General features: G+C 41.7%; 2 protein-coding genes across 2 annotated transcripts; one reads left to right on the top strand and one right to left on the bottom strand.

Annotated features, from left to right (window-relative positions):
• Window positions 1-2,089: 2,089 nt before the first annotated feature.
• On the bottom strand, window positions 2,090-7,952 carry SNIP1 (Smad nuclear interacting protein 1). The gene is made up of 4 exons (XM_074976359.1): window positions 7,780-7,952; window positions 7,278-7,380; window positions 4,435-5,018; window positions 2,090-3,720 (listed from the first exon to the last, which is right to left on the bottom strand). The coding sequence occupies exons 1-4, from the start codon at window positions 7,938-7,940 to the stop codon at window positions 3,465-3,467; spliced, it is 1,104 nt and encodes a 367-aa protein (XP_074832460.1). The 5' UTR covers window positions 7,941-7,952; the 3' UTR covers window positions 2,090-3,464.
• Window positions 7,953-8,485: 533 nt separating this feature from the next.
• On the top strand, window positions 8,486-16,433 carry DNALI1 (dynein axonemal light intermediate chain 1). The gene is made up of 6 exons (XM_074976360.1): window positions 8,486-8,620; window positions 8,848-8,987; window positions 10,114-10,283; window positions 11,135-11,313; window positions 11,718-11,882; window positions 14,594-16,433. Exons 1-6 carry the CDS (start codon window positions 8,540-8,542, stop codon window positions 14,627-14,629), a joined length of 771 nt encoding a protein of 256 aa, XP_074832461.1. The 5' UTR covers window positions 8,486-8,539; the 3' UTR covers window positions 14,630-16,433.
• Window positions 16,434-17,084: the final 651 nt, after the last annotated feature.

Raw genomic sequence — 17,084 nt, 5'->3', positions numbered from 1 at the left:
CAACCAGTACTTCTATCACCAATAACTAGCCCTGTAGTGTGATGTTTTATTGAGCTAGCACATTCCTACGGTGGGGCAAAGCAGTTCCCAGGTAACGCAGGATAGCATGAGGGAAAAGAAATTCTTACATTGTCCAAGCAAGAAAATTTAAGCCTAAGCCTGCAAACACTTTAGCTCATCAATTGCATAATATTATTAGCCCTAACTTTACGCACACGCCTATCTGTAGATTTTCATGGCCTGATACAAGGAGTCCTCACAATTTACACTGGAAATAAAAAAGCAAATCACTTCCATGTAATTTGGACGTTGCACTTAGAGGGTTCGTTGGTTTCCACCATCCATCCATGTTGATGTACTTCAGTTGTCTGAGTCCACCACAAAAAATCTTTGGTCTAGCATAAAAAAAAAAAAAGATGCAGAACAGCAAAAGTCAATAATAGTTTTGTGCTCTTATATATAATGTAATCAAGTTTGAAAGATTAATTCAGAAGTTATCACACAGCACACTATTTAGGAATTTCACTAACATTTCATTGCATTTCCATACCCATGACTGAATATGACTTCAGTCTGAAGCAAATCCTTAGATGGGGCTGAAAGGATTACAAATTAGCAACATTCAGGAAGTGTACAATTAGTGAACAAATCTGTATGTTCTATTTGTATTTTTCCATCTCCCTTTTACATCACAGATGTGAGTATCTGAGCTCTGTCTTCTCTTTGCGGTAGGAAGCTTCATTCCAATGGGCCAGTGTCACATTTATTAAAAATAAATATGTACTGCACTTTATTAGGCCTTACATATTCTGTTTTGTCTAACTAGGTTACGCTTGTTGAGCTAATTTAATTATAAAATTAATCCAAATGTACTAGTATCAGAGAGGTAGCCGAATTAGTCTCTATCTTCAAAAACAAGAAGAAGCCCTGTGGCACCTTCTCTGTTAGTCTATAAGGTGCCACAAGACTACTACTTGCTTCCAAATGTGCTAATGACATATTTTGAAAAGGAAAAAAGGATAAGAAGAAAAAAAAAGGTTTAGGGCAAATCTAGTGCATCATTCACAGTATGGGTCAAATCTTAGGTCATGTATCTCAGCATCCCTTAATGGCTATATTGCCACATTCCAGAAGATACCTACACAATACAATTGGAAATCACAGACACTAAACTGGTTAGATAATGTGCAGCCACCTGAGGGGTTCTGGCATTGCGCAAAAATAGTACATGTCGACACAGCTCTGGTCTGAGCCATATGCGCCCCCCCCCTCTTACTCTCGAAACAAACAGTGCATTTTTAAGAGTGTACGAATAGGATTTGCTAAAGTAGGACCTAAAAAAAAAAAAAAAATCACAGTTGGGAGTATCTGGTGACCTCAGTACCAGATGGTTGGTACATGCTGATTACAAAATAAACATGCAACAAGACAGGTGGCCCACAAACACCAGAAACGAAGATTGCTTGGGTGCTGCCAGTTAGGAGTGAGACAAACTGGTCAGCTCTGTGAGAAGAATAGGCAGTGCTGGTTTGAGTAATGTGATCAATCAAACACACAATATAATCAAGTGTACACACAAAGATCTGCCACTGAGCCATGAAACCACATTAATGCCCTTTGTATTGATGAGATATTTTAGCCTGTGACTGACACTTTTTATGAAGAAAAAGTAATATTATAGTACTAGTAAAAAAAATAATGAATTACCAAACTATGAGAAGTCCTGGGGCACCTTAGACTAACAGATTTTTTGGGGCACAAACTCTTGTGGGCAAAGACCTGTTGTGTCAAGATTATGCTCCACAAAAGCTGTTAGTCTGTAAGGTGCCACTGGACTTCTCGTTTTTGTGGATACAGACTAACACAGCTACCCCTCTGATACAAACTGCCAAACTGTGATACAATTCTAGAATGATCTAACCTTTCTTTGCTGAATGTATTACAGCATTCTAAACAATTTATACTCTCACTATTAGAATTTCTTCCACCCATCTTTTTATAGTTGTGGGCTTTTATTAAAATATATATAGTGTATCTATTTCAGAAAATATGAAACACAACCAAGTTGAACACTAGAAAAACATTACAACTCAAGGCAGCTAGGGCTCAATTTACAACTTCTTTATTTAAAAACCCCAGTGTACATAAAGGAAAGTCTATTACCCAAAGCATTCTTCTTATGCCTACTGTTTGAAAAAACTGCATTTACACTCCATATTTACAAAACACGTGTTAGTATTCTGTGTAGAATATACAACTTATGTATATACACACACAAGAAGTGTGTATATATACACTTCTTGTGTGTATATAACACATGAAGACATGTGCCCATAGATCACAAATGCAAGGGAAAAATTAGTCAAAGTGAAATAAGTTACATTTCTTATATCATAAAATAAATCTCAGGAGAAAGATGTCTGAATATATGCATATCTAAATAGTCCCATATTTTGAAAATGCTCTGAAACAAACACTTTTCATAATTACAAATTGACTGTTTTCTCTTACATGCATGTGAAAGAGTATATTTCAGATATGACAGTAAAAAATTTTCCATCAAGTAAAATAAAAAATAGTGCAAATTATGGTTAAAATGTTGGATATTCTTTTTGATGACATAGTTAAATGCAGAAATTTTATGAACTGATTCATGGGGTAAAGGTGTTAAGTAACAAAATCCTAGTTTCAAATGTAGACAAAAAGTCAGTATCCAGAGGCAATTTTAGCCAACGTTTGCAACATATCGAGTGCACACAGCCTTCAACAGAAGGCCACACTATCATAACCAAAGGCCATATGAAGCATTTCTTTCATTTTTAAATTACACTGCCTACCAGTAACAAAGGTATTCTGGTGAACTGTCCTTCCCTGAAAAATCATTTCAATGCAAACTGGTTACCCAAATCATATAAATAGAAGTTTTGCATATCTGCCTTTTAACACCACAAACCTGGTCAATTCCTCTGCTTAGTGAGTGATTTGCTGTACATGTACAATTCAGCAAACCACATCAAATAGCTGGACACTACAAAACATCAGATCATATTTACTGTAATTAAGATTCTAGATAAGAATAAAGGACAAAGAATTTGCAAAAAAGACACTTTTTCAAAAAGGCCTATTTTATTCTATATCTTATGTACAAACTTACATATTCAGTTTTTTTATGTCTGATGAAAAGCTCCAGCATTGGATCTCTCACATTCAGGTGCCTTTTTTTTTTTTTTTTTTAAACTCGGGAGAATCCTCTTAAAGCAAAGACTATTTTCTCATGACTTTCAAAACTACAAAGAGAGATGAATAGGTCAGGAGTTTCCCGAAATAAACTACAGTGAGAGCTGATCAGCAACAGAGGAAAGACTTTAAGGCAATAAGAGGCATCAGTACTATGATGCTCATATGTTAACATCCAGATTCAAGTTCTACTGCAAAGAAGATCTGTGAAGTAACTTTCTGATCTGTTAACTGTCAGGCTCTACATCCTCCTCTTCATCCGATTTCCTGTCCACCTCAGATTTATCTGAAGACTCATGGAGAAGGACATACTCCCTGCTGCTGAAACCAAACTTCAGCACATCCTTTTCTTTCAATTCATAATAACGTTGAGGTTCAATCCGTTGGTTATTTAGGAAAGTACCATTGCCAGAGCCAAGGTCAATAATGTAAGGCTTGACTCTGCGACCAACTGTACCATCAGCACGGGTGTACTCCACAAGCCTGGTAAAAACAAAAAGAGCATTTAAACACCACAATGAAAGAAGTGTAACCAGCCACTTTACGCTGTTAATAAAGACCATGATAATCTTTCAGAATAACTTCAAGGTAACCAATATCTTAACTTTCTATATTTAACAAGATTTTGGAAATGTATGTCTCTGAAAAGATACGAGGCGCTCAGCCTACCTCAAATTTTTCCTCCAATTAAAATGAACTGAAGCTAAAATGAAAGCCTGTGCCATGTTTTAAACACTAAAAAGATCAAGATTAGTTATATACAAATTGTTAAACCAGAACGGAGAACTATTTGCACCAACAAATAGCAACTCTGTCTCCCGCAGTTGGCAATCCCTTTCTTTCAAAGAAAAGCTGGCACTCCATATCCTGTTGGAACGATCCAGAAATGCTACTTTTCACTTTTAACCTATATAGCATGACTACAAATGTTACTCCAGCTCCTATGTATGTCTAATTCTATTTCGACAACTGTTGTATTCTTTGCCTTACTTAATGACGGCTTACAGTTAGATGGCAGCAATCAAAGCTAATTTTGATTACTGCTAAAATGATATGCAACTATTATATAAAAGCAGACTAATTCCAAAATAGAAGACATTTATAGATTTGCTAATTTGCAGAGGGTTTTGAGCACTGAATGTCCCTTTCGCTCCACTAAATCCAGTTTCCTATGCAGGCACTGTGAAGAGTACTTACCGATACTGAAACACAGCATGCTGTTTGGAGCAAGAGGGATGGTCAATAGGAATATCTGCAATTCTTCGGTGCCTGCCTAGGAGGTAAGCACTCTGCCTGTGAATGTACATGACTGGAAGAACCTCATCATTCTTAAAAGGGTAGAGACGCCATCGTTTCTTTGGAATCCGAGCTTCTGGGGGCTCACTATATTTAATCACAACACCTCGGAAGGTGTTTGAATCCTCTAAAAGAGCACCAGACAGTTCAAAACTTGGTTTTTCTTTAGTTGTTGGTTCTTTGACTTTATTTTCACTATTGGTTTTACCAAGGTCCAAAGTCTCATCACCACTGCTTGCTTCAATCTTCTGGCGATGCTCACGTCTTCTCTCATTATATAATTCCCTCTCCACTTGCTGCTCACGGAGATTTTGGGCATCCCTCTCTCTCTCATGACCTCGACCTCCTGGCCTTTCATTGATATTTTTCCTTCTCTTTGAATGATCTCTGTGTCTGTTACCATTTCTATCTCGTCTGTGTTCTTGCTCTGACTGATCTCTGTGCTGTCGTTCCTCGTGTCCTCTCCGGGAATAGTCATCTCGTTCCTATAACAAAGAAAACCTTAAAATGAAGTATTTAGAATTAAAGATGAAAAACACAGGAAATTTTGTGTAGTCTTTAAAATTTCAATTTAATACAAGACTAATCAAGTATACAGCGTGTTAAAAAGCAGTGAAAATTACTACCTCATTCACCTGCTAAGACCCATGTTTAAGTCCCTGAGCTACAGTAGACATTAGCTTTAGAACAGAACATAGACCAGCATTCCCTGCACTGAATTTAGGGCTGATGAGATGACTGTTTGGGGAATGTGCAAGCATTAAAATCACACTTTGTAAGGTAAATAAACAGAATTTACTTTCACTAAGTTCATTACAGAAAGCAAAGTTTATTGATTTGCATATAATTTACTTCAATTCAGCTTCTTATCTGAAATTATGTATCATTGTAATCATTTATATTATGACAGCACCCCAAAATCCCCATTGAGGATTATGTAGGGCCCTGTACAGAGAGCAAAGATAATCCTTGGCCTGGAAGGTTTATAATCTAAAAACTAAATAAAGCAATTGGTATTTTCTACATTGTAACAGTGGTCATTTCCACACATGGAAAAATATCAACTAAACCAAGTTTCTGAACTACTGCTCTACTGCTGACATTTTACAAACCAAAGTTTGGAATAAATTCCCCTAATATTTTGTCTATTCAGTCTTCTGCACGTTTCGGTGCTATTGACACTTGCATAAATCCTTACACTCCCTAGCTGAACTCAAGAGGCACAGTTTTCTAGACATGCCGCTATGTAACCCACTTTGTAAGAGTGCAGCCTCTCATGGTTTCTCTCATTTCCCAATATCCCAAATCTTCATTCTCACAGTTTCACCAAGAAAGGTATCAAGGATCAGATGTATGAGTAACACTATTGTATAGAGCTCGTCAACATTAAACTATAACAACTCAGTAGATTTTATGTTAATGATTTAGCCATGTATACACTACAACTTATGTGCAAAAAATCCCCAAGTGACACAAACTTTGCTGCCATAAGTAGTAGTGTGCACAGAGTACTGGCAGTGAAAGAGCTGAAATGAGAATTCAAAGGAGTTCCTTGAGAATCCATGTTGGGACATTTTATAGTCAATATTTTTATAAATAACCTTGGCATAAAGGGAGGGAGTGGGATAATAAAATTTGCAGATGACACAATGTTGGGTGCCAGAGGAGATCTGGAATATCATACAAGAAGAGCTTGATGATCTTGAAATCTGGAGTAAGAGAAATGGGTTGAAATTTAATAGTGCACCTAGACCACCTAGAATTTTTGCTATAAGCTGGATATGACAGACGGAGAGAAAGAACTGGGCACCCTGTTTGAGCACAGAATGACTATGTATTCAGTGAGATATTTCTGGTAGACAGGGAAGTGTTAGTACCACTAAACAAGGCACAGGTGAAACCTCATCTGGCCTACTGTGTGCCAATTCTCCCATGTTTAACAAACATGAATTCAAATTGGAATAGATACAAGGAAGGATTACGAGAATAATCACAGGAATGAAAATATTGTGGGAGGGGAATCAAGGGGCTTGGCCTGTTTAGCCTGACAAAACAAAGGCTAAGGGGAGATATGATTGCTCTCTGTAAAGAAATTAAAGGGATAAATGCCAAAAAGGGAAGAGACTTATTTAAGCATACCATTCCACATTTTCAATTTTTACAGTAACTCAGCTAAGGGTTATGGGTCTAGTACAGGAGAGGGTGGGTCAATAGCCTATAATGTGCAGGAAATCAGATTAGGATGATCATGATGGTCCCTTCAGCCCTAAGGTCTATGAATCCTGTTGCTGTTTCCAAGCCCCCAAGCTAGCATACTGCCCCATGTGATCAGAATCCTGTGCCTCTGTGTGACAACACTACAATCAACAGCACTCGAAGAAAATGGAACTGTTTTGCAAGGCAGGGTGTAGAAAGATAAATTTCTGACATTTTTACCAAATTCTTCACAATCAATCCCTGTCGATGCTCAACCATTTAAAACAAAATCTGATATAACTATTTATTTTCAAAGAGTTAAATATATGATCTACATGAACACATAACAATTGATAAAAGAACATGATAGGATAATCATATGATAAATTAGACACCCTATTTTATTGAGAATCCATTCCAGCATGTTACTCCATGCAAAGACGCAATTGCTTTCACAGATGCCCACTGACTTCAAAGAAGGTTATTCATGCATCCTGCAGCCTAATTTTCAGAACTGTGGTCCTAGTGCTTAATAGCCATTCAATTACCTGCTTTATTTTGACTACAATATGATGAGGGCTTCTACTTCTTTTACTTCTTGGAGATTTGCTTCTTTTAGTTGAGGACTTGCTCCTTCTTTTTGCTGGTGACCTTTAAATATATATATAAAAGTTGTGTCCATACCTCTCTCCTCCAGGGAAAAAAGGAGAGCACCACACACCTGGCAATTCAACCGCACGCTGTAAGTACTAGTGCCTTGTACCGCGTCCTGGGAGGATGCGGGGGTGGGGAAAGGTCTCCGCAGTACGTATTTGGGAAGCGCGGACAGGAACCGGCCTAGCAGGAAGGATTAGGAGGGAGAAATATCTCAGTAGGACGGGGAATCGCCGGCGGGGCCTGGGAAGGGACAGGGGACTCCCCCCGCGTTCTCCTCAGCGCAAGACTGTTCAGCGGAGCCACAGGCACCGCACGAGAGGACAAGGGCGGCCTCCCCACTCGGCGTCTCCCCCACCCAGCTCTGCCGGATTAGGCGCCGACGACGACCGGTACCTGCTGCGGCCCTGGGCCGGGGCCTGCTCCCGCTCGGCGGGGGGGGACTGGCTACCCCGGGCGGAGCGGGAGCGGCGGGGGCTCCGCTGCTCCCCTCCCGCCTGCTGCTGCTCCTGCCGCCGCCGCTTCCGCCGCCGCCGGTCGGGCTCGGCCTCCTCCATAGCTGCGTCCAGGAACCGGACTCCAGCCGCACGTCCGCGGTGGGAAGAGAAACAGGGACTGTGCCCAGCGTTCCACTCTCAAGGCGGAAGCGAGGCGCCCGCCACTTCCGCTTCCGGGGCACAACCAGCGGAAGCACTCGTAGCAGGAGACGGTCAGACTTTGGGCTGGGGCTGTTAGTGGCGAGCCAAGCGAGCCGCCGGGCAGCCAGCGCGCGCGGACCGAGCCGAGGACTGGGGAGCCCGCGATTGGCCGGCGGACCGGAGCAGCCTGGGCGTTGCGTGAGGCGCCTATAAACCTGCGGGCAGCTCGATCCTCAGCCGGGCTTGCGCCTCTCAGCCATGGCCTTCAGCCTGCTGCGGCAGTGGGCCGGGGGTGGCTTGGCCGCACGAGCTCCGAGGCGCGCTGAGCCTCCGGTTGTACGCGAGCGCCGGTGGAGTTGTCCGTTTTCCCGACGGTCGGCACGACGCATGCGCGTCCGCCTGCCCTCGCGCCCTGACCCGAGCGTTGCGGGCGGACGTCGTTACGAAATGACGCCGGTCCCTTGTTGCCGTGGTGATGGTACACAGCTCGCGGGGCGAGTGCGGGCCTCGGAGCCGCCATGATCCCCCCGGCCGACTCGCTGCTTCGCTACGAGACCCCGGTGCTGGTGAGCCGCAACCCGGAGAAGCGCTCCCCGAAGGTGAAAGGACAGTAACGAGCTCGGTTCTCTTTCCCAGGGGTGCTGGCGGGGACGGGCCTCCGAACGTGTGTGCATGGGGGGCCGGGCAGCAAGCAGCGGCGGTGGCAAAGGAGGAGGGAGAGGGTGGCTTCCCCCTCGGCCCCGGCATCGCTCTGCCTCGCCACGAGCCGTGGCTGAAGTGTGTCCCTTGCCTGCCCGCATTTTCATGGTGTGTTTCTCATTTGCAGGCACGTCCCTTGAAAGTGAGTCCTCAGCAGCCTGTGTTAGCAGGACCTGTGCCACCTCCTCCAAAACCCAAAGCCACGCCTACATCTGTAGATCCAACAAAACAGGCAGAAGAAATCCTAAATGCAATCCTGCCACCAAGGCAAGAGACTCGGTCTGCAGGAAGAGTCACCAGTGTGAAATTCTAACATGGCGGGCAAGGCAGGGGCAGGGGCAGGGGCAGGGGCAGGCAATGAGTGGTTCCAGAAGTTAGGATTCGATGCTTAGAACAAAATGGTCTTGGGAAAAAGTGGGAGATGGATTTCTATATAAATTCAGTGTTTTTGCCTGTCAATAAATGTGGCCCACCTCATAGCTGGAATTTGGTATTGGCTGATGAGAGTTAGTTAAATATTATGTCCTATAGTTTGTATCATTGTTGGCTTCTTTTGAATCTGACAAAGAACCAATCCTCAATAATATATTAAGGTAGTGGGTGGCCTTGGTTTCACAAGTAATATAATCCAAAAACCTTTCCTGCAGTTTCAAATTACTGCATACATTATCAGATACAATGTGACAGTTCCCATGCCTTTTAAGTCTTGCTTGATGCTTGCGTAGCATCTCAGGATATCTGATGAACGCTCTCGGAGAGGTAGCCGAGTTAGTCTGTATCTTCAGAAACAACAAGAGTCCGATGGCACCTGAGAGACTAACAGATATTTTGGAGCATACACTTTCATGGGCAAAGACACGCTTCGTCAGAGGCATGAGTACATCTGACAAAGCCGATCTTTGCTCACAAAAGTGTATGTTCCAAAATATCTGTTAGTCTCTCAGGTGCCACAGGACTCTTGTTGCTTCTGATGAACAGTGCCACTCCTAAGCAGTTAGCTGTGTTTGCTGTCATCCAGGCATCCTTTAGCTAAAAGATCTTGCCTTGCTGTGTGTGTGTACAACGCTGGCAACTTCTGTTGTTGAAATGCCAATTCAGGAATAATGAAAGATGTAAAGATAGTATTTGTTTAGGGATCAAGACAATGATCAGAAGCTGTGCTGACATTCTCAATTCTATAGACAATGGAAGCTGGAGAGCATGCTTGCATTGCATGCTTCTGTGTACAAAATGAAGAATTCCTTTCATTTGTGGTGGAAATCATTGCTCAAACATCTGGTGATTAATTCTTATCCAGAGGTAGTTTCTAGGTTGTTAGCAGTCATTGCTTTTATTGACAGTGAAGCTATGATGAAGGCAGTGAATATGGCTATGTGTTGCTTTTGTGATGCAGAGAATGGGTGGAAGACAATCAGCTATGGATTCAACAGGTGTCCACCACTCCTAGTACACGAATGGATGTAGTTCATTTGCAGGAAGAGCTGGATCTCAAACTACAGCAAAGACAAGCTCGGGAAACTGGGATTTGTCCTGTCCGCAGGGAACTCTACTCACAGTGCTTTGGTTAGTGAATACATCTGGGTGCCAGAAGCCATAGTGAAAGGGTTATTTGAATGGTACTAAAACACCAGAAGTTTCTGAAAAACTAAAGTCATGGGGTATGGGAAATACAAGCTTTCTTTAAAGGTGCATGGGTTCTAATCCACTCTGGTCAATAGGGAATGAGAGTTATCACCTCTCCATGCCTGTTTTATGACCTGCTGATCTCAGTTCATTTCCTGGTGTAACCAGCACATCAGAATTACCATGAGTATACCCCTGTGTGAAGTCTCAGTAAAAAACCCACAGACAGAATGGACACATACTTTTCTTTTTCAACCTTAGCAAGTCCCTATAGGGCAGGGCTGAGGCACACTGGCAAGAGGCAGTGCATGTGGGAAGCGTGCTCTTTTATTAAACATACTATATTTACCCTCTTGAGGCCCCAGTCTGTCACCCTCTAGCATCTCTCGGTAGCATGGCTAGATGAAGCACAGTTACCACATGAGCACCTCCCCATGAGCACCTCCTCTTAGTGTCACCTTATATACAGAACAGTATTTTTAAAAAATGTCTATATACAGGGTGACATGTTATATAAATTACAACTTCTTGGTGACACTATACTAGTCTTCCTTCTGTCACAGACCAATGCTGGATGAGGAAACCATCCACTGGTTCAGACAGAATTTATATTAATGTAATTGATTTGTTAATACATTAGCACTAGGAAGCTTCCGGTCCACACTGTCTTGCCTGGAACACCTCAAATGTCATAATTAACGTGCCAGCACACTGACCCATGTCAAAATGTCTTGATATCCATGTAAATCATTCTCCTTCTATTTTCTACTGTTACACTTTTTTATTTAAAGATGAACTTATCCGTGAGGTTACAATTAACTGTGCAGAGCGGGGACTGTTGTTACTTCGAGTTAGAGATGAAATCCGAATGACCATCGCTGCCTATCAGACACTGTACGAAAGTAGTGTTGCTTTTGGTATGAGGAAGGCATTACAAGCTGAACAGGGCAAATCTGACATGGAAAAGAGAGTAAGTGGGGCTGTTAAGTTCATAATGTATCTGTGAACTTGCACACAAAAGTGCTTCTCATCCTAACTCAGGAGATTATATTTTCTCATATATTAGTGTATTCTGACAATATTTTTGCTAATGAAGTCAACAAACAAAATCTGCACCATTTCCTGATTTCATTAGTAAACTTCAAAATTTGTAGACTTTTTAAAATTTCTAATTCCACTGGGTGGCAGTAAAGATTATCAAAACCAAACATCTTGCTGAGGCCTCTTTTCATTGGGCAAATTGTCCATTATTTTTATTCTTCAACAGTAGTAAAACGTATATTTTAAATTGTATATTGTATGTAATGTATATTACATTGTATTTCAAAAACCCTGCAATGATTACTAGACATACATAGCTATGTTTTTTAAAAGATTGCAGAATTAGAAGATGAAAAGCGGGAGTTGGAAAGACAAGTCAATGAGCAGAAAGCTAAATGTGAAGCTATTGAAAAACGTGAAAGTGAAAGGCGGCAGGTAGAGGAGAAGAAACATGGTGAAGAAGTACAATTCTTAAAACGAACTAATCAGCAATTGAAGGTTAGTGGAGAACTCTGCAGTGTTTTAGTAGGAAAACTACTGAAATACATGCTTTGTAAACAGACATAAAAATGAATTTTCCTTTTGCTTGTTATTCTCTTAATGAAAAGGCCGTACGTGTATGTCTGTGGTCTCTAACTTGCATCAGTGTTGCACTTTCTCCCCATTTGTAAATCTCTCTGATGCTCTGTAGGGTGCTTAATGCACAGGTAGTTCAGATGACCCCAAACCTTTTATGATTCACTGATCAGTTATTGGATACATGAGTGCAGCTGTTTCCTAAACAGTGGCATTTTAGATTTCAGAATTTAAGGGACTTTAAAAATGATTGTGTTTTTAAACCTGACTAATGCTCAAGGGCCAAAATTTTGTGTAAACCTTACTCTAGCACAGTTGGCTGTCAACAAAAGACAAAATCTGAGAATGTGTTTCATCTAAGCCTCATAAGTAAAAAAAACCAGGAAGCTCAAAATAATGCAGACAGGGAAGCCAAAATTATTCCCTTGCTGCTGTTGATCTGAAAATACTAGAATCCTCTTCCTTACAACAAGAGGAAGTTTAAAATGAACTATTGCAATAAGGGACAAAAATTTTTTGATTTTCAGTGCATCGGTGGCTTTTCTCCCAGCCATTTCTGGGATTTTGTGTCAGTAACAGGTAACAATAATTGTATTTCATACATCATTGAAGTGGTAGGTTGTAAAATACTCATTTATTGATGGAATGGAATGAGAGGTGAGCAGTGTATTTTGCAGTTAACAAGTACTCCAGAAAGTAGACTTCACTAGGTAAAAAATTAATACATAACATTCCATCTTACTGCTTCAGTGTGTTGGAATCACAATCCTCAGGAGGAGTAGAAGGTAATAACACACTATTTTCTGGGAACTTCTGGACTCTATCCTCTGTGTACCAGAATTACAGATGGTATATGGCAGGGGTTCTTAAGGCAGGAAGCATTTCCTTGGATCAGATTAAAACTAGTTGTACTTCTCCAGTTATCTTCTAGCACTCTCTCATGGAGCCAGAATACGTCAAAATAACTTTTTGCTTGGCTGTCCTTGGTTGGTTGTACATGTGGATCATGGCAGTCTAGTTCTTTTGAGACAATAAATAACTCACTCAAAACCAAAACACTTAGGCAGTTAAGATGGTTCTTCAACCCAAAAATATTTAACTTGGTGAAAGTAGGGTTTGTGTTAGCTGATCCCAAGATAGCATTTCTTTGCTGTTGAAAAGTGGTCTTGTGTTTGTGGTAAAAATGTCTATTTAAAACAACCCAGAACCTTTCTGGCCAGATCAAAGTCTCATCACTTTGCATTTAAAGCTACCTTCCTTGTCTCTGACTTTATTGCTGTTACCCTGGGCAGAGTCTTAGGCTACAGAATGAGGTAGCCATTTGGCCAGGGGCAGGTATGATACAGCCAGAGGGTGCATCTGACCCATAACCTACCTTGCTAGAACCCTCAGGAAGGGAGAAGTACCAGGCTGCTCCATGTACCTTTCTGCACATGAGGGACAAAGAGGTGTTCCAGCCAATGGGAGCTGAGAGTGTACAGCAGGCAGGGGTAGCATATGAAGCTCTCCCACCTCCCTGGTGTGTGGTGCAGAGAGACACATGGAATAGCCAGCATCTCTGAGCGGTCTGGGGCAGCAGCAGGCAGGGAGCCTTCCTGAGGGTCCCACTGGGCTGCTCACTGGGAGTTGCTTAGATAAGCATCTCCTGAGCAGAGCCTGTCTCTGGCGCACCTCACCCCCTTCTTGCACACCAACTACCTGCCTTGAGTCACCACCCACATCTTCACCCATTGCCTCAGGTCACAACTCCCTCACAAGCATGCACCTGCTCCTGTACTCTCCCAGGCCAGAATCCTCTCCTGGACCTTGCACCCCAGTTCCCTGCCCTAGGTTACAACCCTCTCCTTTGCCCAAATTCCCTCTTGAACCTACAAGCTCTCCTGCACCCTAGTTACCTACCCCAAGTTCCCTTCTGCACCTACTCTCTGTCCCAGACCCTGTGCCCCTTCCATAGAAAAATGCAGCTTTTCACCACTTACCAAAATCTTGGGTTGCCCCCAACCCCATCAAAAATTTATCTTGCCCACCCCTGCATTAGGCTAAAGATATCTTGCCAACAAATCCACATTCCTTTCCTGAGCCAGAAGTATTAATAAGAGCTGTGCACTTACAATTGCTGCCACTTATTTTGTTGAAGTATGTGCTGGAAGTTTCATGCCATACAAGCTCTTTGTGTTTAAGTAGCACGGTCTTTTATTCAGAAATAGGGTGTCAAGTTGTCTCAGTGGCTGAAAATTTTGCAGTTCCAAGATACTTGTCTCTGAGTCAGCACTTGCATTCTAAGTGCCAAACATTTAATTTAGCAAGCATACAACAGCCTGAAATCAGAACAAACCACTTTAACTTTTAAAAAAAAATTTTTTTTCAGTACTTTACATTATAAAATGGGTTTTTCACTGTGTGGAACCAAGGCCAGCTTTGAGTTTTCTTCTCATAATGCAACAAGTCTGCACCATGTAATTTATAAAATACATAGTAAGAAATAAAATCACTGTGGAAAAATTCTAGCCTGCTTCCCCTGGAATATTCCAGTGATTTTTGCTTTGGAATAATGGGTAACTGTCACCTTTCAGTAAGGAGAGGTGGAGTCCAGATTGAGTTTACTCTGACTTAATGAGTTGCTTGTCTTTCAGGCTCAGCTTGAAGGCATCATTGCACCAAAGAAGTAGATTTCCTTGTGGGGCCCTGCAAGAAGAACCCATGAACTCTCTCTCTGAGGAAGGTGACTGTAGTTAGTGACCCAGGAGTGTCTCCTTCATAAAGTGATCCTGATTGCCACATTTGAAATAACTAGAAACTAGGAATTGTATTCCTTCTCTCCTTGCCTAGTCTTAGATCAAAATCTTTTGCTAATTACTGTGACCTCTTTTTTCAGTGATTTCAGCATCCAGCTCTTTATATGCTAAACATGTTTAGGATTTACCTTTGTGATTCGCTAACCTATCACTGTCAAGGTCATACTGTTTTTAATAAATTTTTTTTTTTTTTTTACATTAACACTATGCCTTTATTGATCTGATAAATGCTGTTCACAAAGCATGGGACTAATAGCAGCAAATAGAGAATACTGTTCAAATACTCTTTAGAAGAATATTTTTGTTTCTGGGGGCTGGGGGGAGCTCATCCAGACTCATGAGCTTTCTGTTAAGCTGTACAGCTAGCAGTATTGCTGCGTGTGAACACTAAGGCTACGTCTAGATTAAAGCGATTTGTTGACAGAAGTTTCTGTCAGAAAATATCTTCTGACAAATTTTCTGTCAACAGGTCGTAGCCAAATTGCCAAGCAGATCACAAGAGCAATCCACTCCGTGAACAGAGCGGCCGGGCTGCCTGGCTACACTCTTGACAAAATGGCCAACTGGAAGCACAGTAGACAGGGCTGCCCAGTGTCCTGGAACCCCTTTCTGTCGACAGAGGACCCCCTGGAACATCCAGACTGGCTTTCTGTCAACAGGTCTCTGTCGACAGAGGTATTATGCCTCGTGGGGAGAGGGATAAGACTGTTGATTAAAGTGCTGCGTTCTGTCGATTTACTGCCAACAGAATGCCTTGAGAACATGGACGCTCTGCAGGTTTTGTCAACACCATGTCAGTGTTGTCAACAATATACCCTCTAGGGCAGGGGGCCAGTCTGTTTTCTGCTCTTTTGAGCTGTGTAGGTGGGAAGGAAAATCTCTTCAAGTGTGCTGTAACATAGCTAGCCTTGTTCTCTTGAGATGAGGAAAGACAGGAAGCCAATCACTTGTCTGGCTGCACACCTTCATTGCTACAGTGTAACAAATCCCACATCTATTTTCAGTACACTTGTGACACACTTTACTTTCTGCTGAGCCTTAGCATACATCACATGTACCTACCATGGAGTAATAATTTGTAAAACAGGACAGAATGCAACTGGATATCTTTGGCTGCAGTGTTCAAACAGGCAGTTCATGGAGTGCTGTGACAATTCAAAGTGTCAGTCCTAGTTAAGGAAGGGAAAGATTTGTCCTTCATTGTGGGCAGTTTTTGATGCATTTACCCCATGCAAGATTAACTCTTCAGGGTGGATTGATTTAAATCACAATTTCAATCACTAAGCTTAAAGTGCACTTAAATTTTGGAGCAAGCTCCCATTGAACTCACTGGCACTTCTATTTTTTTGAGAAAACAAGTATAGAACAGAGTTCCTTGGGGGTGGAGGGGGGAGTGGGTTATGCTGAAGTAAAATAGGGAATTGATTTCTGGTATCACCATTATGGTCCATCGCAATGTTGTTCCAAAATAACAGGCATGTATCATCCAATATAAAATAAAAAAAAAAAAAATGACAGTGGCACCTGGCAACTCTAGATTTGTTAGTGCACTGCAGCTTTCTGTACGGCATACTTGAGTGACAGATTCTAACCCTAGACAGCTAATGCAGCAAGTCTTAAAGATGAGCCAAACTATATTTTTTTTTCTAGAAATATCCAAGTACAGTAAACAGCTTGGGAGTTTGTCAAATCACACTTGTACTAAAAGGCAGTGCCTTGAAGAATGATGCATTGCAAAATTAATTATTTAACTTTCAGAGAAGTAGCTGGGTTATTCTGTATCTGCAAAAATAATGAGGATAAGGTGCCATAGGCCTCCTCATTTTTGTATTTAAGTTATTAACCCTTTGATCCACTCCACCATTATCTTTATCCACATCATCTTCTCCCAATACTGTTTGGCTGTGGCTACACTTGGCGAAAACTTCAAAATGGCCATGCTAATAGCCACATCAAAGAATACGAATGAGGTGCTGAATTGAATATTCAGTGCCTCATTAGCATTAGGATGCTTCCAGCCGCTGCACTTCAAAAGCACTGCTTTCGAATGCGCGTGGCTCAGCACAGCTACATGGGGGTCCTTTTCCAAAGGACCCCGCACATTTCAAAATCCCTTTATTCCTATCAGCTGAGAGCTCTTTGCTGTGTAATGTTCAGAACTAGATACAAAACACTAACTTTTCACTAAAGAAAACTTCAGAACGCATTTTCCTAGCGCTTGTTCTGTGAACTTAAGAAAGAAATTAGGAAATTATAGCAGAGCCCAGAAGAGAAAACTGTTAATCGCACCAAACTCTCTAAAAGTGGGAACTGTTATTTCCAGTGCACC

This window comes from Carettochelys insculpta, chromosome 24, assembly GCF_033958435.1.
Source record: "Carettochelys insculpta isolate YL-2023 chromosome 24, ASM3395843v1, whole genome shotgun sequence".
Classification (NCBI taxonomy): Eukaryota; Metazoa; Chordata; order Testudines; family Carettochelyidae; genus Carettochelys; species Carettochelys insculpta.
Note: the sequence above shows the minus strand (reverse complement) of the source record. Positions and strands in the feature narration are given on the sequence as shown.

What these genes read in the sequence shown, in the direction of transcription:
- SNIP1 (XM_074976359.1), bottom strand. Translation starts at nt 7,940, where the DNA reads ATGGAGGAGGCCGAGCCCGACCGGCGGCGGCGGAAGCGGCGGCGGCAG. An exon ending in TTGTAGTCAAAATAAAGCAG is followed by an intron (nt 5,019 to 7,277) that starts GTAATTGAATGG and finishes TCTTTGTTATAG; the next exon opens with GAACGAGATGACTATTCCCG. An exon ending in CATGCTGTGTTTCAGTATCG is followed by an intron (nt 3,721 to 4,434) that starts GTAAGTACTCTT and finishes TGTTTTTACCAG; the next exon opens with GCTTGTGGAGTACACCCGTG.
- DNALI1 (XM_074976360.1), top strand. Translation starts at nt 8,540, where the DNA reads ATGATCCCCCCGGCCGACTCGCTGCTTCGCTACGAGACCCCGGTGCTG. An exon ending in AATGCAATCCTGCCACCAAG is followed by an intron (nt 8,988 to 10,113) that starts GCAAGAGACTCG and finishes TTTGTGATGCAG; the next exon opens with AGAATGGGTGGAAGACAATC. An exon ending in GAACTAATCAGCAATTGAAG is followed by an intron (nt 11,883 to 14,593) that starts GTTAGTGGAGAA and finishes CTTGTCTTTCAG; the next exon opens with GCTCAGCTTGAAGGCATCAT.